The sequence below is a fragment of the Sarcophilus harrisii genome, chromosome 3, assembly GCF_902635505.1.
Source record: "Sarcophilus harrisii chromosome 3, mSarHar1.11, whole genome shotgun sequence".
Taxonomy (NCBI): Eukaryota; Metazoa; Chordata; class Mammalia; order Dasyuromorphia; family Dasyuridae; genus Sarcophilus; species Sarcophilus harrisii.
The window spans coordinates 49,329,419-49,355,533 of record NC_045428.1 but is presented as its reverse complement, the minus strand read 5'-3'; the positions used below and the strand labels follow the sequence as shown (position 1 = coordinate 49,355,533).

The 26,115-nt window shown below is 35.6% G+C and overlaps 1 protein-coding gene across 2 annotated transcripts in view; it reads right to left on the bottom strand.

Annotated features, from left to right (window-relative positions):
• Positions 1-26,115, bottom strand: part of SLC9A9 (solute carrier family 9 member A9) — a 709,438-nt gene that overhangs the window by 225,008 nt on the left and 458,315 nt on the right. For both annotated transcript variants that reach the window (XM_031957809.1, XM_031957810.1), the window contains exon 12: positions 24,962-25,115. In XM_031957809.1, the coding sequence (XP_031813669.1) occupies positions 24,962-25,115 (154 nt within the window). The remainder of the gene's footprint in view (positions 1-24,961; positions 25,116-26,115) is intronic.

Here is a 26,115-nt window from a genome sequence, read left to right as displayed (position 1 = left end):
TCATTGATTGGGTTGAACCAGGATTCCTTATTCATTCCTTCAATGAGTCAACAAGCATTTATTAAGTACATGACAATATGACAGCCACTCTTCGAAGCCCAGAGATATAAAGGCAAAAATAGTTTCTGTTTTTAAGGAGGTTAAATTCAAATAAAGAGACACAATATTGAAATAATTGTGTTCCTTCCTTCTTAGCTTCTCTCTGTCCCTTTCCCTCTCTTTCACATCTTTCTCTCTTTCTCTCTCTCTCTCTCTCTCTCTCTCTCTCTCACACACACACACACACACACACACACACACACATATGTACAGAGTAGAGTAGATGAAAGGTAATCTTGGAGAACATGAGAGATGGGGCTGGGGAAATATGAAAGACTTCCTACAGAAAGTAGGATTTGAGCTGGGTTTTAAAGGAAGCCAGGGAAACTAAGGCAGTACAAAGACACTAAGTAGGTAGGTGGAGTGTTAGGTGTGAAGAACAGCAAATTGGATGGTTTAGCTGACTCTTAAGAAAGGGAAAGTAAAATGTCAGAAGATTGGGAAGAGAGGAATGAGTCAGTTTGTGAAGGGCTTTAAATGACAAATAGCCATTTATGTTTGATCCTCATGGTAACAGTGAGCTTCTGAAGTTTATTGAGGGAGGTGCTATGGTCAGAACTATATTTTAGGAAAAATAATTTTGGCAGCTAAATGGAGAATGGAGTGTAGTGGGGAGCCACTTAAAGCAGGGAGACCAGTCAGAAGGCCATTGAAATTATACAAGCAAGAGGTGATGAGGGCATGGAAACTTCCATTTTTATGCTGATTGTGTCTGTTCTTTCATCCTCTATTACTTTACAATATTAACAACAACAACAACCCTGTTAATTATCTAAGACAACAGAAAAATTAACACTTCCTCACAAAAAAAAAAAAGATTGAGGATTAATAGACCTTTTCAGAGCACTTTATAAAGAGAAAATAAACAGAAATACTTTTGAAACAGTGATCACTTCCCCAAGCAACAGTAAAATCTGAGAATAAGTCTATAATATTGAACTTGCTAAATGTAAAAAAAAAAGCAATTTACCTGCTGAATGGAGCCCATGAACTAGCAAAAATCCAAGAATGGAATCAAAAGGCCCTTAATGGGCAACATTTTTATGAAATCAGCTAACAAAATGTTGGCAAAGAAACTTTGAACAAATGACTGAGTCATTTTGTTTAGAGAAATGATACTTTTAGGATACTTATTCATAACTAAGTCAGCTCTACCAGCAATTACAAACACATTTTCTTCAAGGAACCTAGATTTAGAGATCAATGTGGATTTTGCAAAGTAATACCAGAAACAGTATAACACATTCTATACAGGCTGCAAAATTTAGTACCTCCTGAAAACCAAGCATGATATGACTTGGAAATTAGTATTATAAAACAGAAGCTCACTATTCTTTCATGATCTGACAGACAACAAATGCCTATAACATGAATATAGACCTTAATATTTCTTGGAAAGAATTCAACCAATAATCATATGGGAACCAAACCATTATTGCAAATAAAACTGTGAACAATAACTTCCTGGAATAATATTGTTCATAAAAACTCAAGAACAATGTTTTCGAGAGATGTTACCTCACCAAATATTAATAATTTCCAAGAATAAAATGTTTTAAAAATTTGGACACCTAGTATAGGTGAGAGAAATCAGGTGAGAACTAAATGAGATGTACATCACTCCTGTTATCTACCAAGGACACTCAGTAAATGTAGAGATGATGAGTTTAAATTGTAGTATTTATATTGTTACAGAAAAGCAGATTTTTTTTTTTTTACAGTTGTGCAATATCTATCCATCTATCTATATCTATGTATATACACATATACACATACTACATATTACAGTTCCTGTTTTTTGTATGTATACATACATACAAATAAATATACACAAAACCATGATAGCTATTTGTCCCTGAACTCTTTATCTTAACCTCATAAAAAAAGATAAGATTACTGCTCTACTACTACTATCACTACTACCACCACCATATTGCACTTTATAGTGTACAAATATTTTTCCTCACAGTAACTTAATGATGAAGATTGGATAAGTATCATTACCCCCATTTTGCAACTAAAATCCAAAAGATAAAATTATTTACTTATGTTCATATAGCTGTGTCTGGACTAGGATTTGGATGTCAAGTTCAGTATTCTTTCTACCATATCTCATATCCTCAGAAAAAAACAACTGAGCCCCTTTTCCCTTATTTTTTTTTTTATAGCCAGAGGTCATCATCAGCTACATACCCATAATATTCCTTTTCTCAAAGCTTTCCATACTGTATATGGCTTCTCCATGATACTTGCCTATAATCAAAGATTGAAGTAACTATATTCTACTTTTTATGTAATTTCCCTCCCATTTTATCTATTTTAGCCTAAGTCAGATTTAGGATGATATCACAAAATAACAAGCCTCCGACCAGTTTCTGAAAAAAACCAAATGAATTGTTAAAAGGAATGATGTACCCGCCAGATAGCTAGACATTGCACACATTCATTTAATAGGGAATATATTTTCAGTACTCAGACCATAATGCACACTAACCTCTTATGTGTTTTTTAATTGACAATGGCAGTGTTATTAGCTTTTGCAAATTGCCTGCTAAACATGCAAATTCTCATTTTTAAAAATCACATTCTAAAGGTAACCTTTATTAGCACTTGTAAGTGAATGGGGACTGGCAAGGTCAATTAGGAGGCACTAACGGAGGATTGCTTATTGAGGATGTGATGACAGGCTGGAAGAGAACACAACACCCTGTAAGTTCTATTTTCCTGGGGAGTTTGATGAATAAGAGTTTCTCTGGGAAAGGGGAATGGCTTCTTCTTCACTGTTATGATCCAGTGATTGCTTCCTATACTTAAAAATGTCCCACTGCCATTTAAACACTCTAAACCACTTTTATGGAACTCAGTTATAGTCTCTTGAAAAACTGAAATGTTTTTGGACTCCTTGTAATTCGTTACGGCAAATTCTTTAAAATGTTAAGGAGAAGAACTTGTTTAAAACAAACTTTCCCTGTAGAATAATACTGTTTTATAAAATGTCAGGCATTAAACTGGGGGAAGAGGTATCTAAGTGTGGTGGACAGAAGGCTATCCTTGGAATAAGATAGATTTGGGATTAGCTTCTGCCTCTGATATGTTTTAAACATGCAAATTTGGCAAATTTATTTAATCTTCTAGTGTCTTAGGTCCCTTTAAGACAATAGGCTACATATGAATTGCCATTATGCTCTGGAGAGGAAGTTTCCATACTGGGAGTTCCCCACACCAATGAAACCATCCTTCTTCTCTTTTCCCCTTCACCTCATTTAAAAAGACGAAGTGGGAAGGGTCAGAATATAACCATTCTGGAAATAAGGTAATCCAAAGCTAGAGATGTTTTCCTTTCATTTATGAGTTTTTCAAGTTCCAAATCTTCTGTAGAACTGGATGAATATATCTTCAGCAGCAACAAAGTGGCATTTTTAGGTTTTAAGGTCGATAATTCTTAATACACAGCCCCATTTGCTGCCTGTTTTCACTGTGGCTTTGTACCAGTTTATCTTTTTTAATTACTGTTTTAGTGTGCAGCTTATGCCCTGAGGCCTTTCGGGGAAAGGTCTAATTGTAAGAATAGAAGGAAGAGATAAAATAAATAAATGGATGCACAGGTGAGCTATAACATTAGCCAGCCTTGGGGGTGGAAGAGAGAGTGCGTGGTTCAAAAGGAATTCAGTCCATTTTCACAAAATACATTCTAAGTGCTGACACTTGGTCACATGCCCCCTTTCATCTGAGTCTCCAAAAAGTACTTTCCAAGCATTTGCACATCAAATTCCATATCTCATTTAATATTGAGGGGGTAAGAAGCAATCTCTCTATTTACATATGGAGATATTGAGCTATGAGGCTCGGGAGTGATTCCTTCAGTGGAATCTGCCCTACCTTGGTCCTGAGTGCCCATTGATGAGTCTATTTGTCTGTCTCTGTCTCCCTTTCTCTCCTTCCTCCCCCCTCACTCTGGTGCCTGAATACCTTGTGGATATCATCTCCTAATTTCCCCTCACTGTAAACTGGGTGCTCCAAACATCCAATTTCCTACAAGACAGAACATAACTCTTTTCCTTCTCTGATGTTCCTTGGAAGGATGTTCATTGGAAGGATGTACCACTAAGTACTAAAGAGATACATCTGGGAAGGAAAAGGAAGGGACAACAGCAGTGAAAAAGGGATAGTTGTAAAGTTACCTAGTTCTATCTCCTTTCATCCTGGAGATATGATGGTGCCGTGGAAAGAATGTTGGATTTGGGGTCAGAGAAGCTGAATTCCAATTCCATTCTATTACTACCAGTTTATGTATTTATACACACACACATATGTGTGTGATATAATTCAAACATATCTAACAGGAAGTTCTGTTTTTCTTTATGCCAGTTAACATTTACATAATCCTTTAGGATTTGCAGAATACTCTAAAGGGATATTTCTATTTGCTCCAACTAACAACTCCATAGGTAAGTGCTATTTTTATTGCCATTTTACCAAAGGGGAAACTGAGGACTTTTAGAGATAAAATGATTTGCCCAGAGTTACAAAGCTATCAAATGTCTAAGGCAAGATTTCAGTTTGGATGGTCTCAATCCAGAATCCAGCATTTGTGACACTTTGTGAGCCCCCTTTCCCATTGTCTTGTCTGATTCTTTGTGTTGCTGGATTATAGGATCATGGAATCATAGAATGTCTGAGCTACCAGGGACCTTAGAAATCATCTGCATGGAAGGAAGAATAGAATAAGCATACATTAAATGCCTCCTAAGTACCAAGCACTGTGCTAAACCTTATTTGTTTTTTACAGAACCCTGAGAGTTAGATCCTGTTCTTTTTTCCATTTTACAGCTGAGGAAACTGAGGTAGATGGATAAATAATTTATCTAGGATCACACATAGCTAGATCACTTAATCCCTCAATTTTCTCATCTGAAAAATAAAGGGTTTGGATTAGAAGATCTCTAAGTATATGATCCCATTCAATCAACATTTATTAAGCAGTTGCTTATTATACAACCCTTTTCCCGTGTATTGTCTTGAGTTGCCTGTACATGCCAAGTGGTACTGTGATTTGATTGATGTCTGAGGCACAGGGAATTCTAAAGTATTGGAGTAATGGGAGACTGATATTGCAACAGTAGGAAAAGGGATGTCCCTAATAGTACCATCAAAAATCCTTCCCCATTCATTCAGAGTTCTAAAATGTCAGGGGTACAATCTCATCTCAAAGTTAGCAGACTAGATATTATCTCAGTTTTCAAACTCTGGTCAATAGATATAATTTGACCCAAGATACTTTTCTCCCCATCCATAATCCTGATCTTTATGTGGATGATACCATCCAGTATAAAGTTTCTTTTCAAACTGACTTCTTTCCTGCTTGAAACCTCTGTCCTGGAAGTGTTCATCCTATCAGGTGATTGTTTCTTGGTTTTATTAAGCTCAGCTCCTTTGCAAAATTTCTAAAACAGCCTCAATTTGGACATAGTAAACAGCATTCACCTTCTCTTGCCCTTGACCAATAAAACTCTTTTGAGGCTGAAGTTTCCTCATTTTTCTCCCCCATTTGTCCCTTTTATGTACCATGTTTCAAAAATACTACAATATGCTGCATCATGTCTCCTTAATCAGAGAAATCATTTTAGGAGTCAAAATGATCAATGGCTATTCGGGTTTTAATGACCAGATTCCATGTTCTAATCTTCAAATCCAACTTTGCTATAGACTTTTCCCCAAAGTCTATAAAAACAATAATAGCTCAAATTACCACTTAATCCAATGAACAACTGAATTTTAAGAATCCTGTCCAGGAAAGAAATTCCACAGAAACAGTTCTTCGTCTGAGTCACGCTGTCCGTAGTCACATCCTCCTAACACATTCCTTGGCCCAACAAAGTAGGAAATGACTTAGGGTTTAGAACTTCCTGACTAGAAGTAGGTGGGATAATGACTTTTTTTTTTTTTTAAAGCAAAGTGTTTTTTTTTTTTTTTTTTTTAATGTATTTAGCATTGATAGGGTCAAAACAATAGGTGAGGTTTCATAAAAGAGTAGTTGCTATGCCAAGATGTTTTAGTGATTTTCTGAAAACACTTTGGAATTAGCTTGAGCAGCCCTGAGAGCATTTTTGAATAAAAAGGGAAGTTAAGTTCAACATCCCTTCCTCAAGGTACTTACATGTCAAAGCTGCCAGATACAAAGGGTTTTCCTTGGATAAGCAGGGCCACATGTGGGGCCACCAATTGTAAGCTAAGATTCCAGTCTTCCACTTACACTGGCCAAAGCTATCAGTGAAATCAGCCTGTTTCCTTATTTAGGATACAATTGCATAACAATTTATATAACCTTTTCAGCCCAGGCTGTCTTCCCTGCTTGCAGCCTTTTTCTTCTTTACCTCAACCTCTTGGAAATTTCTACCTTTCTTCAAGGCTCAGTCCAATCACAGCCACCTACAGAAGACCTTTTCTGAGCTCACATCCCTCTCAAGTCCTCTCCTATCTACACTCTGGAAATTGATTAGGATTTACTATTGCATTATGATCAACTATTATAAACTTAGCTCTTTTCAGCAATCCAGTCATCCAAGACAATCCCAAAAGACTTGTGATGGAAACTGCCATCCAAACCTAGAGAAAGAACTATGGAAATTGCAGATCAAAGCATACTATTTTCACTTTAAAAATTTTGTTTTTTGTTTTTTCTTTTGTTTTGATTTTTCTTTCACCACATGACTAACATGGAAATATGTTTGACATGATTGTACATGTATAACCTCTATCAGATTGCTTGCTGTCATGGAGAGAAGGGAAGAAGAAAAATTTGGAACTCAAAATCTTAGGAAAAATTAATGTGAAAAACTATCTTTACATGTAATTGGAAAAGAATAAAATACTATTAAGTGAAAATAAGAATTTACTCTGTATATATTTGTATTTATTTATCATGTCCTTCCTTGCTTTTTCTCCCTCTCAGATTCATGAAGGTAAGATTCATGAAAGGTTAGAGACTGTTTTGCTTCTGACTTAAAGAATCTTATACATAGTAGTTGCTTAATAAAAGTTTATTGAGTTGAATTGCATCAATGACCTATAATCCCATTACAAAACCAGTCAAAAAACCAAACCTCAAAACAAAAATGGGCGGATAGGATTAAAGGAGAGCTCACTAATATTTTGATACTAGAGATAAGGAGGTACCAAAGGATTTTGCAGTTTGCCTAATTTCATTAGCCATCCAATCAGATGTAAAAGTCAAATTTCCTATCTGAGGGATTTTTCAGAGTTTCAATTCTATGTGAGCCACAGAAGCAGAGAATATTAGAGCTTATAGATCCACAAGTCCTATTTATGTCTAATGTCATATGTATATCTTGTTACTGGAAGAGCCTGACTTACAATGGAGGGCTTCCAACTTTTCCTTTTCTTCTGCACAATGGGACAAAGGAGTTCTCTCCTCATCCCCAATTAGAGACCTCCAAGAAAATGGCACATATTGGGAATCTAGTAGATGGGATGTTGATTGAGATCTAAGATCTTTGATTCTAAGCTGTTATTTAAGAGCTTATTACATGACAGTCACCACAAGAAAAGTTAATACAGCCTCCAAAAAGCTTATATTCTATTGGGAGAAACAACCTGCAAACAACCATCTACATATATGATATATACAAAGTATATCAGAGGAATCTCAGAGGGGAAAGAACTATGGGGTGGGTTGGGGGGGGGGAGATTGGAAAAGGCTTCCTAGAGAATGTGAAATTTGAAGGAAGCTAGGAAAATTTTAAAAATAGAAATAAGAGGGATAGAGCATTCTGAATTATAATTCTATCTAAGGGCATAGAGGTGGTAGATGGAGTGTTGTGTGTGCCAGAATCAGTAGCTAGACCAGCACAGTGGGATCAGAGAGGGTGTCGAAGGTGTAAAGTTTAAGAAGAATGCATAGATGGGGAGAGTCCAGACTATGATCAGCTTTAAATGTCAGAGGACTATGCAATAGAAGGGGATTTCCTAAACTAGATAAACTAGATATATTCTCTTATAAGCATTGCTTTGGATGTAGTAGTTTCCTTTCTCAAATTTCTGGTTATGTATAAGTCCTAATTTGGTGCTGGAAGGGACTGGCTAGTCCAACCCTCTTACTTACAGATAAGGAAACTGAAGGTTATGACATTACCCAGTAAGCAACAGAGGCTAGATTTGACCATACCTCCTTTGATTCTAGAGTCATTCTGCCATAAATCACACTGCTGATGCTTAGAAAAGACCATCTTGTATCTTCTTAGATGCTCACATTCACTTTCTCTTTAGGGGGGCCTTCAGCTTGCTTGTTGTTTGAACATGACTGGCACAGGGTCACACCTTGGGAATTTTGTCTTTGGGGGATCAGTTCCATTTCTTTCATTCTGTTGGAAGTGTGTTATTGATAGAGATACAATCTCTCCACTTGGAAGTCCCCCTCAGTGAACAGATGTGGTGGTTGGAAAAGGTGCTGAGATTTAGTTTGAACAGCCTGTCTCAAGGACTGTGGGACACAGAAAATACAATTCCAGCCCAATGAGAAATTAATTGAAAAAAGGATGAAAATGGGTCAGGTGTTCACTTTGCTTTGATCTCCCACAGAGCTGCCTGGGGAGATGATCTGGCCCAGGGTATAGGGGAAAATTCCTTTGACAAATGGTTGTGTTAAAGATGGAGGGTAGAAGGGGAAAAATATCAAATAAAAGCAGAAAGCTTAGCCATAGCACCAAAGCATTTCTATAGGATATGTTTTCTTAAGTACTTTTTGTTTCTTTTGTGTTTGTCAGGAAAATCCTTTTTTGAATAGGCCACAGACTGAAAGCCCCATTTGAAAAGAGTAAACATGGTGATTTTGGTTTTGAAATAATCCCAATACAAATGTAATATCTCATATTTGTTTGGTACTATAAGGTTTGAATCATTTGATGTTCATTACCTTCCTTCAGTCTCACGACAGCTCTGGGAAACAGGTAGGTGAGAGGACCACGTTTTACAACAAACTAGGCCATAGAGAGACCCTGAGATCACATAAAGATGGTTCTTAGGTGGGATTGACCGCCTAGTATTTCAGGGATGACATTTCTGGATGACATCCTGAGGGATGGCCTCAGGGAGGGGCCAGGAGAAGTTGGAATATTCCAGTTGATTGGCTGTTTTAGAAATAACCTTTGCTACAACTTCTATTCCACATTGGATTGAGAGTTAAATTGGTATTTTCTCAGTCAAGCTTTTGAGCCACCAACTTTATGAGTAGATCCAGCTTCATTACAAACCAAATTAACTTCCAATGGTAAATCCCTCATGACGAGAAGAGAAGGCTACTTTTTTTTTGAAGTGAGGCAAAAAACCAAAATTAGATGAGTTCCTCAAGGACAGAGACCATGTTTTTATATTCCTGTTGCTAAGTACTGAGCACATAGTAAGTGCTTGTTGACTAGCTAAATGACTTTTATTTTTGTCTAATGGAAGTTGGTTCTTGAAAACTTACTGTTACAACTTACTGCTACTTCTTCCTCTTCTTCAATGATGTCATTATCTGTCTGTTTATCTATCTATCCATCTATTTATATATTAGCTACTTATTTATTTACCTACATTCTGACCTACCTGCCTATTCATCCATTCCATCTATCTATCTATCTATCTATGTATCTATGTATCTATCCATCTATATATTCATCTATCTATCTACTTACATACTGAACTGCCTATCCATCCATCCATCAATCCATGCTTAAGTTTTGCAAAAGAAAATGCATATTATTTCATTATGTCTTTAAAGCAACCCTATGAGGGTAAATGCTATTATTATTTCCATCCTATAGATAATTGAAATTGAAGCTTAGATAGGTTAAATGGCTTTTCCAAGGTCATACAATTAGCAAATATCTGAGACAGTATATGAACCCTTGCCTTCCTGAGCCTAAAGTTCTGTACATGATACAACTTAGTTGCCTAAGTCTTAGTTACCTCACCTGAAAAAATGACAGCATGGCATAAAATGGCCTCTGGGATAGTTTTCAGCCCTAGATGTATGATAATATGACTGTGTCTTTGGTCATAAATATAACAAATAGTGTCTAGAAGGACAACAGACTATGGAATGGATGTAGGCAATCTTTTCCTATACAACAATGTTTCCTGGAGTATGTTTGGTTAATGTTCCTATGCCATAATATATTAAAGCACAGCTAGTCCAATCAATAAATTCTTGAATTGATAGAACATCTTTCTTTCAAAGAGCATGCTGAAAAAAGTTGTAAGCAAAAAAAAGTAAGGTGAAATGTTATTTTATAAAACACACTACTTCTTTCCATCATGTCTTATTTCATGATCCATTTTTTGATGCTCTGATCTGGTCTGGATGTATGAAGTTTTGAAATGGGCCAGATCATCTATCTGAAACACTCACTGAGTAAAGATCAATACTATGTATGGGGAAGGAGAAGATGCCCGAGTATGCACCTGGAATATGCTGCTTGACCAAACAGCTGTAGCTCCCTCAAAAAGAGGGACTGCAGCATTACACTGAGGCAGGGTGAATAAAGATCAGAGAGATGGCACTGACCTGCATCCTCATTTAAAAGCCCACAGATGTACTCTGAATACAGTGCATCTCAGGAGCCACTTTGGGACTGCTCTAGACCCCTTTCCTGACCTATCTTGCTTCTTGTCTTATTTATTTACAGCTCTGGACCAGATTTCTGGCTTCCTAACTTGTTTTGTAGGCTACCTGGGTCCTTTGGACTCTGTTTTGGCTGATCTGATGACCTCTTGACTGCAGATGAGCTCCAGATTCTGCCCCATTCTGACTTGGTGGTATTTTCAACCATAGTACCACATACACCAAAATGCCTTCTTAAAGCCATTCTATCGAATTCCTTGTTTCTGGTCTTATTCTTGGGTAGGGTCAGACTAAATAGGACAACAAACTAAACAAACTACGTGAAGATTTTTTTTTCCTTGCTAAGACTCAATTTTGAATATAAAAATTTTTAAAAAGGACATAAAAGAATATCATCCTTGCTGAAACTGTCTATTTTGTAGGATGCAGAAGACAAATGGAAACATTGATTGTTTGATTTTTGTTTTCTGCTTATCCCCAAATAAATAATTTATTAATTTTTATCATTTGGGGAAAAAACCACCAACTTCTCAAATAGACTGATCAAAAATGGCAGACTCCCATACTAGTGAAAGGGAGGTTCACTGACACACTATATGTGCCATAGCTCCTCTACCCTTATTTACATCCTTCTTCTATTCTCTGGTCCCTTGTCAGTATTGGCAAAGAATTAAAAATAATTTATGTATATCCATGTCCATTTTAACCTCTCCTATGATATTTTTATGAATTTGTGAATTCATAAGTTCAAAAAACTGTATGAAAATCACCTCCAATCATGCAAATCAAAAATTCCTTGATAATTTAATTTATAGTCATAGAACATTACCAGGAGCTACCAAGAAAATAAGAGATTTACTCATGTTAACAGAAACAACACATATCAGAACTTTTCCCAGGTCTTCTTGGCTCTAGACCAACTCTCTATCCACTACATACTGCATCTCAATTGTTTGGTACTGGAGGAGGAAATGAGCATTTTTATTAAATGTCTACTATGTACCAAGCACTGTGCCAAATGCTTTACAAATATTTTCTTTCTTGATAATACTTGTAATAAAATAATTGTTAGGCTATTCATTAAATAAGAAAAAAAAAGATGTATTTATTCTATTAGTTATGAAAAATTAGTAGGAAGAACATTTCAGGTATCAAGAGAACCAGGGGACTCTATTCCTTCCTTTGGTCCTTTCTTTCTTTCTTTCTTTTTCTTTTTGCAAGACAATTGGGGTTAAATCCTTGTCCAGGATCACACAGCTTGTGTCAAATGTCTGAAGCTAGATTTGAACTCTGATCCTCTTGACTCTGGTACTGGCACTCTATTCATTATACTAAGTAGCTGCCATTCCTTTGCTTCTTTCTCAAAGGACATAAGTTAATTTGCAATATAATAAATATGTGAAAATTTCCTATCCTGACAATTGAAATAGATATGTGTGTTTTCTTCATTGACAGGCTCATCTCCCAATTAATACTGTTAATCAGTTTTCTGAAAACAAGATTTTAGCCTTGATGACATTCTGTTAGCTCCATGGTGGAAATGATTATTCATGATGAGGTTACAGTATAACTTGCTAACTTTATAGCCACAAGATATTGCTGATGGCATTATAGAATAATGTTTCATGAGGTACCCTTATGTGGTTTACACTATTCCTTACATAGGTTATGTAAACATTCATAAATGTGCATATATAAAAATATTCACGTGCTTTATTTGGTGTGTAACTATTGTGATTCTTATTATAAAGGCATAAAAGTTTTGAAAACCAAAATAAAACCATGATATATTTAGCTCCTAATCTAATTATGTTCCTTTTTCTGATGCTTTAAATGGCATATTCTCATTGTAGGGTGTACTATAGATCATCTTTGCTACTTGTCTCGGAAATAGAAGCTCTATTTAACTTTGCTTTCGACTAGGTTTTTATCCTATTAATAAATACCAGAATGCTGCTACTAACACAGAGGATGCATTCCAGGGACACATTTTGTTGTAAGAAACTTTTTTTTAAACTAGAAATGGAAATAGTCTAAGAGAGCTAAGGATGCATTCCAGGGTTTAAATAAAAGGATTTGGGACAGATGGGTACAGTATGAAAATATGAGCTACTATCCAAAATACTGTCAACACTAGGCAATACATTTATACAGAAGTATCAAGAGTCGATCCATCAGCAAATGAAAATGGCCAGATAGGGCCCTTCTGTTTTGATAAGGGGAAGGATTATTTTGAAGAGAAAAAGAGTTGCTATAGTGTTCATAAGGAAGGGAATGGGATGTGTGTATGTGTAAATACAAACATGTATACATAGATATATGTGTTTATGTGTATATATATGTTTCTATATCAGATCTATATATCTTTGTATCTATATTATTTACCTCTATCTCTAATCCAAGTAAGAGGTAGAAATTTTTTCACTTGGGGCAAAAACAGCCCAATCAGGGTGAGTAAAGTAGAGTACAATGGGTGTTAGGGACACAAAAGTTCTGAGATCTCTAGGGTTGGATTGAATGCTTCATGTCAGAGATGGGTTATTGGTGCTAGTTTAAACTAAGCTGGTACTGTTGGTAGCTCTAAACTCTCACAGGAGCTGGAGGAAAGGTAGACCACAGGAGAGGGACTCTGTTGTACCATGGGACTCTGGATATATTCTGGGGAAAAAGTGCTGCTCCCAAAAATCTGCATGCTGGGTCAAAGTACCAGCCATTCTCTGTTACTTATGGCTCTACCTCTAAGGAGTCTCTCCCATACATTTAAGATCATGCATTTTTAAAGTTAGAAGAAACCTTTAAGAGAACATCCAGAAGAAATAAAAATCACTGACTGTGGGCAGATATAGCTAAAGAAATTAGAAAATGATTTATTCTAAAGAAAAAAAAATGTATCTTCTATAGTTTCAAAGTTATACTTTCAGTACATTTGTTCATTCAAGAAGGGCTTATCAAAAGGATGCAACAAATATTGTGCTCAATGCTTATGTACAAACACATAAATGAAGCTAGTCCTTCCTTCAAGGAACTTACTTTCTTCTGGAGAAAACATTCAGATAAAGAAATGATACATACATATATACACACACACAAACAACTATTCCACATATATGCATATAAGTGTGTATATATATATATATATATATTTCCATAATATGGAGATAGAGAGAGGGTGTATATAATTTATAATCTTCTGGGGAAAACAACACCTACATAGATATATAAATTATATATATGTATAATTTACTTATTTATGATGTTATATTATATATTATATTATTATTATTATATATTATATATGTTATATATTATTATATTATTTATTATATATTATTATATTATATATATTATTATATATTATATATATTATATTATATATATATTATATATAATAAGTAAATTATATAAATAACAGATTTGTATCACAATAATTGTACTAAGCAAATTATACTTTTAATTGTATATATAAATTTTAAATTTATTTTATTTTTAAATTTAATTAATATTTGGTTTAATTATTTTACTTAATTTTTAATTGTGCATATAAATAAGTATATTATGTATATGTAGATATACATATACACACTTATAATTTACTTATGTATATGAATATTGTTTTCCACAGACAAATGTGTGTGTGTGTATATATATATATATATATATATATACACATATATGTATACACACATACATATGTTGTTGTTCTTCAGTCATTTCAGTCATGTTTGACTCTTTGTGATCGCATTTGAATTTTTCTTGGCAAAGATACTGGGGTGGTTTGCCAAACAGGCAAACAGGGTTAAGTGACTTGCCCAGAGTCGCAGCTAGTTACGAATACATACACATTTATATATATACACAGAGAGTAATTAGGTGGGGCATTAACAAGAGAAGTGAAGAGGGAAGATGTTTTATACTTGAGGTATGAAATACAAGGGATGCAGTGACCTGGAGATTGGAGGTGGAACAGGGAGTGTCTTATATAGGAAATAAATAAGGAAGATTGGTTGGAAAGCAGAGTAAGTGAGGAATCAGCTTAGAAGGTAGACTGGAGCCAAGCTATAAAAGTCTTTAAATGTCACAGAGATTTTTGAATTTTATCATAGAGATAATAGATCCCTCAATTCCTATTGGAGTTAGTGGGGATCTGCCACAATTATAGAATCTAGAGTTAAAATGAACCTCACATTTCATTTAATCCATCTCTCTCATTTTACAAATAACAAGTGGAGTTCAGAGATCAAGTGATTTGTCCAAGCTAGGTCACACAAGTTATTTGTAGCAGAGACAGGATGCTTGGGAAGATCTACAAGTCTCAGATGTGTATACTCTTTCTAATGCTTTAAGTAGCTGCCTAAGGGAGCATGAGAACCAAGGTACATCTGTTTATAGGTAGGATCCTGGACATTGGAGAGAAGTCATATAGTTCATTCCCCTCATTTTATAGGTCAGGTTCTGAGAAATTAAAGGCCTTTGGTTTAAGGTCATATATGAAAAGCAGAGTTGAGTCAGAATTTAAAGCCACAAATCCATTTTCAAGTTTGTTTTTACAAACAAGCCGATAATGCTTCTTAGTTGTACAGCTAAGTTATATTTTGGGGGTACTTGTGCATATTTTAATAGGGCTGCTCTCAAAGAATTATGCATTCAAATTAACATAACTTTACACGCTTTGTAAAGATTTGTCTTTCTTTAAAAAAAACCTTACTTTCTTATAAAGCAGCTTCAATCCCAGATAAAGATATGACAAAGTTCATTAGTAAATTAATTTATTTTGGTGGCTAAGAAGAGCAGTATTTGGGAGGGAAAATTGAAAGTCAAGCAAGCAATCTAGCTGACCACAATTTCCTCTGTGCTGAATATGCTTTCCTGTGCCTTGGAGGCTAGTTTTAAGTCTTGTTCTGGAGTTCTCATCTGGTCCTGAAATGGTCAAGTTGTCAATGTGTGTAATGAGCACATGACCTCTCCAAAGGAAGACCAACATCTCTGGCTAGCCAAGACCCAGACATCCTTTTTGGTGGGATAAGTGACTCAGTACGGAAACTCTGGTATCTCAGTACCATTCCCCTTGGTTCTTAATGGAAGGTGTTAATTAGCTTTGTAGGATACACTCCAGGTTAGTATCACCCCATGGTAAATTAGCTGACATTGAGCTCTGAGTTAGCAGTTTCTAGGACCTCATTGCCTTTTCAGGTCTATTTGCCCAGGTGTGTAATAGTTTTGTAGATAATCCTGTTTACTGGATATCATCTCTGTGGGACACAGCTTGACACCTTTGATCTCTTTTGTTTCCTGGATAACAGCAGAGCTAATCCTCAGAGACAGGGGGTTGGGTTTTCCTCACTCCAGAGTACTAATGAGTTCAGCAGGAAAATGTAGCATCCAGAGGAAATCCTGATTCTAATCAAGGAGCTATTATGTTTGCTTTTACAAGAAAACCTCCCAACTAATGTTGGAGATCGCCTTGATATTTCCTTAGAAATTTGGGAAGTGAAGGTTTATATTTTCATTCAAATCCTGAATCCTTTTTAAAGTTGAAATAAAAGAAAGTTATTAGTGGATTCTTTCCACTTCTCCAGTAAAATTAATTTTTATAAGACTGGTATTTGTGTTGTATTGACCGTATGTACATTCTGTCTACCTGTTTTGTGAGCAAAATGTAAGCTCCCTGAGGGCAGGCACTATTTTGTTTTTCTCTTTATATCTTCAGAACCCATTATGGTGCTTTGCATATAGTAAGTATCGAACAAATGTTTGCTGAGATGTTGAAAAAGAAAGATAAGATAACTATTTTAAATAATATATAATACAAACCTATCAAAGAGAAAATTGTTTCTCATGCAAAAATATTTCTGAATTTCTTCTGGTATAGAAATGAATATTTTAAATAATGAAAATGCCAGTTAACATTTTATATTACCTTCCATTTTTGATGCAGACAAGATATTTTGTAGAATGATATTGTAGCTATTTCAACATATTTCATAGAAGTAAAGAACAAATCAAGTGTATTCCTAAAAGTTTAAGTGAAAATTTGAAGAATGACTCATGGTTTTTCTATTATTCGGAATGTCTTCCTCTTACTAGATAAATCCTATTCATTCCTCAAGGCCCAGATCAAATGCTATCTCCTCCATGAAGTCCTCTCTGATTCCTATAACCTGGAAGTAATTTCTTCATTCTCTTATTTTTTCAAAAAGACTTTGCTCATATTTTTTTGGCACTTATCAAATTTTTGTTTGAGAGTGGAGTCGTTTGAATGAATGGTAGATTTAGAGTCAGGGAAGACATAGATTTGAATCTTCCTCTGATATTTAGCAACTCTGTGACCTTGGGTAGTTGCAACCTTTCTGAACCTCAGTTTCTTTATGAAATTGGGATCTTTGAAGAACCTCTTTCACAGGTCTCTTGAGAGGATCAAATGAGATAATGCACATTCATGCAACAAACTTTAAAGCCTGGTTTAAGTATCTGCTGTTATTACTCCTCTCATTTTCCCTAGTAGAATACAAACACTTTGAGCATGTTACTTGACTTCATGTTACCCAAAGTGTGTATTGTTGAATGGATAATTTAGAAATATTTGTAGAATTGAAAAAAATGGGAGCAAAGAAAGGAGCTCACATTTACAAAGAGTTTTAGGGTTTGAGTTTTTTTTAAAAATCACAACATTCTTGGGAGGTGTATTCCATTATTATAATTAATATTAATTATTATAATTCTCATTATACAGATGAGAAAACTCAAAAAGATAAAATAATTTATGTGGGATCATAATCTAATAAACGTAAGAGCTGGAATTTAAATCCAGGTGGTGTAACTTTAAGACCAGCACATTTTCCTCAATATTCTGTTGTATCTTGGTGATGCAAAAGCTAGAAGTAACCCATATGGAGACTATGATGTAGGTTTATTCAGTAACATATTTGTATTCTGAGCTTCATTTTAGTCCCCTCTTCTCCCCTCCCTTCTCTAACCTTCACATTTGTGTCTTTTTTTTATTAAAACTCCAATTTACTTATGTTCTGATATTTTATGGAGAGAGTCTGACATGAAGGTTTGTTAATGAGATATCACTCTGTAAACAAGCTAAGCTTTTTCTAAATATAGAAGAAATGATGGGAAACTGTGAATTAAAAAGCCATAATGGGATTGCTGTTTTATTTGGTAACATTATAAGCCATCATAGAGGAACTTGAGTAGATGATAAGGTGTCCAATTGATCCAAGTTTATCACATTTATCAGCATGGATGTGTTCATACACATTCTGTCTCTGTTTCTCCGTCTCTCTCCCTCTCTATATCTCTGTCTTTGGATCTCTCTTCTTCACTACTTTCAGACAGTCATCTTTCTCTTGTCTACCCATCTACTTTTGTTGATATTGTTACAACCTATCATACTTTCAGAATTTGAAAAAATGCTAATTATTTGAGGACAATCTCTTTGTACTAAATATTTTTTATAGTAGCAAAGAGCTGCAAAGTATCTATCTGTGTGATTGAATGGATAAGCAAATTGTGGTTGTACAAACATAACAGACTCTTACGGCATTGTATACTGTATACTAATACAAAGGGATACAAGGTTAAGAAAATAGAAAACAGAAAAGCAACATAACCAATGATCACACCCACAATGGAAAGAAGAATAAAACTACAACAATAGCAGAACTGAATGCAGAGTGATTATCATGGCCCAGCTTGGTTCTTGGAGGGGGGAAGATAAAATTTTCTTTTTTTTTTTCTTTGCTTAGGCTATGATTGTGAAATATCTCATATATAATGTTGAATTTGATGAACTGTTCTCTCTCTCTCTTATTGTTTATTATAAAGGAAATGATGTCAAAATAAAAGATATCCATAAAAACATAAAAGAAACAAATAAATATACTTTGGTAAAATCCAATGTTTGAATCAATTTCAAGTTCAACTTTTTTTCAGTGACAGAAACTTAGTGATAACATTACCTATAAATTATAAGCATTTTCATTTCCCTGCAAGGGGATTCAACACCTTCATGGCATGCATCTCAATTGGGGTCTTGTGGATTCTATCTTTTCCACCTCTTCCTTTTCCATGCATGAATCCATCCACTGCACATAAAGTTTTTCCAGAAGAGAACGCCTGGATGCATTGCTATTTTACTAACAGTGCACATGGGACCAATAGTAGATAGTGTAATGCAGTTTGTGCAGCCATCCAGAGGAGGATATAGGTAAACAACCAGTGTGGAAGCAATCGCAGGTCACATTCATGTGCATGGAAAATAATTCAAATACCATTGGAAGCTTTTCCTCACCCCTGTGTGGTCAGAGCCCCATCATCCCAGTTCTGCAATTTTCACAGCACTCACTGACTTTAAAAAGCACTGTTACCTTCCTCCCTCCCACAAAGTTGTGAGGAGCAGGCCTGGACCTGCCTTAACTTAATGACTACTTGATAACATTTATGGGGAGACCTTCTCCCATGGAACCCTGCTTGGGTTCCCTCCTAGTCCACTGGATAGAAAGTCATTTCAGCAAGTGCTTAACCAAATCCATTTGTATTCACAGTGGGTTGGGTTAGAGTGGGGGGAAGAGGGAAAGCAAACTGCTCTCTTTCTTCATCAGGCAAGACAGCTCCATTATTTTGAGAGGCTAGGTGTGCCATAGGGTAGAAAGCCATACGAAGTTAGGGATACTCCTGTCTCTACAGAGAAGGAAAGGAACTTGAACAGAATCTCTCAGTGTTTGGGGCCTACTGATCATGACTGCTTTATTCTTTTTATTATTATTATGATGCATTTGCCTCTAGCCTGTAACTAAAAGGGGCAACACATTTTAAAAAGGAAAAAATATCACATTTTGAGAAGTGTGTTTTAGATATATGTTTAAATAACATCACAAGAATGAGTTATCATGCTTACACATCCCTTCAAGAGAAGGGAATAGATTTTATAAGATGTGACAAATGTATTTAGCTCTGGAAAGTTAGCTGTGTACCCTAGTGTGGAGAGAGATGCTGTCATCTGTGGGCTAACCCACTGTCACAAACAGGCATTCCGATTTTTGGGGTTTTTTTGTCCTACTTATTCTGTTATCCACAGCAAATTTTTGAACCTCTTGCCATCTACTTACTCACCTCAAATATTAAAGCAATTTTGCAGCTTCTGAAGTAGGATAAATTATTTTCAACTCAATAAAAGTATGTACCAGGTCTGCCTGGCACCTAGCATGGTGTTTGGGGCAAAATGATCACTTAATAAAGATCTGCTTGATTGCTTGTACTAAATGCTAAGGGCACAGAGATGAGAAGAAAGACACTCTCACCCTCAATGAGCTTCTCCTGTATTCAGTGGATGTAACTGTGTGTAAAGAGAAGGATAATCCAGGAAAATCTGTGGTAGTACTGAAGGGGAAATCCAAAAAGTAAGACAGTAAATTACAGCAGTGGCAATGTTACTTAGTGGAGAGATCTGGACTTTAAGCCGGGAAGATCTGAGTTCTAATAATATTGCCCCTGATACCCCTCCAACCCTTCAGCAAGTCACTTAATCCCTCAGTGTTCTAGGTTACTTTAAGACTATAACTTCCAGAGTAAGGTGCCAACTTGTACTGGTAGAGATGGTTTCCTCAGTAGGGTACGAAATAAAATTATGGGTCCAGTTCCTACCCAGATTAAATGAGATAATATTTATAAATTTGTGCCTGACATATAACAGGTGCTTATTCAATGTTTCTGTCCCTCACCTCTACTTATTTTATCTTCGTTATGCTGTGTTGGGCACCTTCTGGCATTCTTCCCTCTTCCTCCCATTCAAGTTTCCTTTTGTGTGTTGTTTTTCCCCTCTGGATTGAGACTTGAGGTCAGGGGCCATCTTTTTCCTATTTGTATCCCCCATATTTTATTCCGTTTTTGCCACATATTAGATGTTTCACAATATCCACACCCTATTTTGTCTATCTGGAGTTACAGAAGCATTGCTGATCTGTATGGTGGAATATTTCCTACTGATGAAATCATAGTCCAGATTGGAGGGAAAAACCATCATTGAGCCCTTAATGCTATTGGTATATATGTATTCTTGAACTGTTTCACTATACTATATCTTGTAATGGTGGGAACTAGCTAAAAGTGCAGAATGAAATAGGATCTCCTCCTTACCAATGGAACGCCAAAGATGAGTGATCTGGGAACTGCCAAGACTTTCAGTTTCCTTTCTGATTACCTCTTGGTTTTTTTTTTTTTTTGTATCCCCCATAGTACCTATTAAGCACTCAATAAATATTTTCTGAATGAAGGAATGAGTAAATATTGCCAACTTGAAAGGGGTCCAAAGATCAAAAGCAATCCACTGGGATGAAAAAAATGATTTTTTAAAGAAAGAAAATGGGGATACCTTCTAAAGGCTAACTCTGGGATTCAGAAAAACTAAAAGGAAATCACAATGATAATCAATCTGGAAGCACCTCTACAAAAAAGGGAATGCTGGAAATAAAGAGAATTTCTGTTATAGAAATGGAATCTCTGCTTAAGATAAAGTAGCAGGCTTTTGAAGTAGAAGGGAAGCTATACACATATTCAGTTTTGAATGCTGAAGTCTTTTTTTACTCTGTTCTACATGAGAGATCCTTAAATAAATTCATCTGAAATGACATCTAATGACATCTAATGCTGAGCTGCTGCTGGTGGTGTGGTGAACAGCCTTTTTAGCCCTGAAAATTATGGGTAGGTTTGAGCAGTGCTGAGGATAGGAGGTGGCAAGATTAAGGCAGAGATGAGGGAAGGAAGAAAAAAAAGAGAAAAAAAAGTCAGAAGGTCAAAGAAGAAAAAAGATGGGAGGGAGGAAGAAAAGAGAGGGAGAAAGAGAAAAATAAAGATAAATATAGTAAAGTGTGGCAGATAACAATCTTTAGTACATCCTACATCACAGCTGAATCTATTCCTTAATAAGTCTATTGTTAAGCTAAACTACTGGTTCTCAAAACATTTGGTCTTAAGCCTCTTTACCACTTATGGACTCCCAAAAAACTTTTATTTATGCTGGTTTTACCTATTGATATTCATTATGTTAGAAATCAAAATATCTTTGTATTATTATGAACAAAGTTGTGACTTTGTGGACTCTCTGAAAGGTCTTGGGGACCCTGCATGGGTCTATGGAGCACATAAACCTAGCTAAGCCAGAGGAATAAGGAAAAAGACAGGGATGAATAGGATGTTTCATGGAAGGGAAGCTTTGAGGCTATGGGGGATGTTCTAACCAGAGTGTGGGTGTACTATTACCATTAGCAAGGATGAATCCTGAATTTGAGGAGATTTAGGATGTTGCTGAAAGATTGTCTTCATGGAATATCCTCTTGCTGAGCCCAGGGTCTACATCTTAGCTTAGTTTCCATCCTAGAGCTCAGCACAATTCCTTACACATACATAATAGAAACTTAATAATTGTTTATTGAATAGCAAGGATACTCATACTCATCAGGGTTGAAATTCCCATTTGTTAGACTCTAAAAGGACCTTAGAGACCTGCTGATAAAAAAATTAATTTTACAGATAAAGAAAGTGAGGGTTAGTCAGAGAGGGGCACAGAAGTGCCAGAGTTATACATTTAGCAAGTGACAAAGCCAGTATTTGAACTCGGGTCCACTGGGTCCAGGTCCAAAGCCAGTGTTCATGTGCTTAGAAAATTATAAACTGGAGAGGAGAATAGCAAGCACCAAGATTAACAAATAGGATCAAAGAAAATTCTCTCAAGACAAGTGTTTGATAACTGGGAATGCTAACATATGTGGTATTTTATAACAAGAAATGCTAACAATTGAGCGTGTATATATATATATGTGATTGCAAACATGGTGCACAAGTAAAGGTAAAACAAAGCTTATGTACAGTAATATGTCTGTTTATGAATGTTTACAAGAGACTTAATGAAAGAAAGTTTTCCTCTGCATCTAATCCAAACAAATGTATTTAGACAGACTACCACGTTCCCCACCAAGAACTATTGTATATTGTTGTTTGGTCATTTCACGTTCAACTCTTCTTGATCCCATTTGGGGTTTTCTTAGCAAAGATACTAGAACAGTTTGCCATTTCCTTCTCCAGCTCATTATATGGGTGAAGAAATTGAAGCAGAGTTAAGTGACTTGCTCAAGGTCACACGGCTAATATGTATCTGAGGCCATTTTTGAATTCAGGTATTCTTGACCCAGTGTGCTATCCACTGTGTCAGTCAACTAACTATTCTAACATATTATGAATACGTAACAATGCTTATGTGGTCAGACTCATTATGTGTTAGTTTATTTACCAGACTGATTTTCCCCCCTTTAAAAATATTTCAAGAAGAGCCATTGGAAAGAGGATTGAATATATTTTGAAATGAAGATGAAATAAAACCAAAAAATAAAGGAAGTGGGAAAGAACAGATCCCACAAGCCTTTAAGATTCTACTGGTTTGGGATGTAGAAATTCTCTTTTTCTCAGGACTATTTTTTTCATAAGATGAGTCAAAGAAGTTTGCAGATAAAGAAACACAATATTTATTTCTAGGCTATTTTCATACTTTTCACCTTCATGTTGTTCATATTCTAACCAAATATTCAAACCCAGTTACTCATTTATCTCCCTCTACTCTCCTATCTCTACACATTTGCATGGGCCATGTCCCATGATTGTTATTCCTTTCAGACTTTATCTCCTCCACATCTCTACTTATTGAAATTCTACCTTGCCTTCAGTGCCCAGGGCAAGAGTTGCCCCTTCCATGCTTCTCATTAGTTGAAAAAGTGATCTCATTTTTATTACATTTTTGTAAAGCACATTGTCTGGATTTCTCCTTTGCGTCATTCTACCTTTTAGTGAAGAGGTGCTTAGAACATATAAAAGACTGGAAGTTTGTTATAAGAGATTGTAAGTTTCTTGGTATCGACCACTGTTGCTTTTTGTTTTTGAACCCTGAGTCTAAGCACAAAGCAAATGCTTTAAAAATGTGGTTGGAATGATTTGTTGAGAGTGACATGTATATGAAACAATAGACAGTTTGGGTATCACATTCTCAAAGGTAACTCACACCTCTTTCCTTTTCATTAGCAAGTGAGACGCTACAAACGTACAGAGTGACATGGGTTATCAAGCACAGCCATGTGATCAGGAGGCTTTGTTTGACTGTTTTTGAAGGCTATTTGTCGGGAAGGGTATTCCATGTCAAAATAAAACACATCGATTGACTTTTTTAAGTGACACAAACTAAAGGGTTAAAAACAGATGATCATCTCCTTGCACCTGGCACGTGGGAAACTTGTTTACTAAAACAAGTCAGTCAATTTAATTAAATAGAGAGCCCAGTTTGCATTTCATTCAAATAAAAAATACTATTGGCTGTCTATTAGAGGGATTGTACAAAAGTCCATATGTTCCATTTCTCCTGGAATGAAGATGTCCTATTTTTGCCATTAACCTTGCCTATGAAAAACCTACCAGCAAATCCAGGTGTTCTTAACTTTTTTGTGTTATGGAGTCTTTGTTCAGTCTGGTGAATCCTACAGAACCCTTCTTAGTTTTTTTGCATACATTTTAAAATTATACATTATTTATATTATTTGTACTTTTATTTTAAATGTAGTACATATGTAAATTTAAAAAATACATTTTAAATGTATAAAATAAAATGTATAGGATTATAGAGGAAACCAATTATGTTGAAATATTTATTATTTATCATGGACCTCCATTTAAGAACCTCTGATCCAGAGATTAAAAAGTTCATGTGACTGATCAGTCAATCAATAAATATCTATTGATCATTTTACTACAAACCCAATGCCATTTCTGGAATACTATGAAAGAAAAAGACATGTTCTTCACTCTAAAGAAATTTATGGCTAATGCTTAGGAAACTCAACCCCAGATTAATATTCAATTATTCTTCTACTACATCTTGGATCCATTTGTTCAGAAGTAGTACCTCATAATTTATCACCCAAACTTATCTCAGTGCTTCATTCATAGTAAGGATATCATGCTCAATGGAAGACTCCATTGCCCTCTGTTCCCTCTCCCTCAGCCCAGGGGATTCTGGTTCCTCAAAAAAAAAAATGAACAGTTCCCATCTACTATTTCTCACTCTATAGAAAAACAACATTGATTTTTCCCTTGAGCCCAATGCCCATTTACTTGATATTATTCTTTTCCAAACATTCATAATGCCACCTCTTATACAATAAAACACAATATTTTTCTTTGTGCAAAATTGACACCCACCTGATTTGAAGCCATGTCAGCATTGGTGTAGTTCCTCCCCCAAATACCCAAACTGTGAAGAAAACGATAAGCAGCGTAGTTGTGAACATCATTTGTTTGGGCTCAGATTCGGTGTCCCGAATAGCGAGGGCAAATGCTATTGCTCCACGTAGACCTTTAAAGGGAAAAAGCCAGACAAGAGAACTCTTATCAGTCCACTCCCACTTTACCTTTTTGGGATGGCTTCCATGTTGGAATCTGCAACCCCAAATCTGTGCAATAAAACAGCAAAAATTTCTAATCACATGACTTGTCATGTCTCTGGACAGCTGAATATTTTTAGTTTAAAAAAATGACATTTACAATTACTCCATCAATGGGTACACATTAAATGGTCAATATCTCAAACATATTTTCCTTCTTTGAAAAGATAACTTGCTAAATGGAACATGTACCTTTGCATTCAAAGCCACTGTGATGAACTACATTTCCTAGTATTATTTCAAAGAGTTATCATTTTTAAGACTTGAAATTAAAGTGGCTTCTGTTACTATAACAAGATCTAACTTTACTATGTGCAAGAAAGGGGATAGTTAAGTGGCGCAATAATGCATGGAGCCTGGAGTCAGGAAGAATCATTTTCCCGAGTTCAAATTCTATGTGTTCCAGTTTATTATCTGTAAAATGGGTACACAATGGAGAAGGAAATGTCAAATCACTCCATATCTGTGCCAAGAAACCCGATGTCATTCATGACTTAATGACAAAAAACATGACAAAAAAAGACACACCATCTCATTTGTTGCAGTAATGAAAATGCAGATTCATGCTCTGAGATGAGGTACAACTTGTAGTAATAGTAGCTTTTTTTACCCCCTTTCCTATCTTTTTTCCAGAGCAGAAAGGTGACTCTGACTTTAAATTCCATTGCATTGTAATCATCTACTTTTTGCTTAAATGTTTGAAATCACTTGATATTGCTTATAAATTACATGACCACTAATGGTTCTAGGTATCTAAGCTTTTATGTGCATGAAGAGAGATTGAGAGAGGAAGAGTTTGGAAAAGAGATTTTCATGTTCTTTTTCTGAGGTAGAAGATGAATGAACTGGAGAGAGGATTTTTGCACTTCTGATAATTTTTGAGAATAATCCCAGAACACTTGACTGACTTCC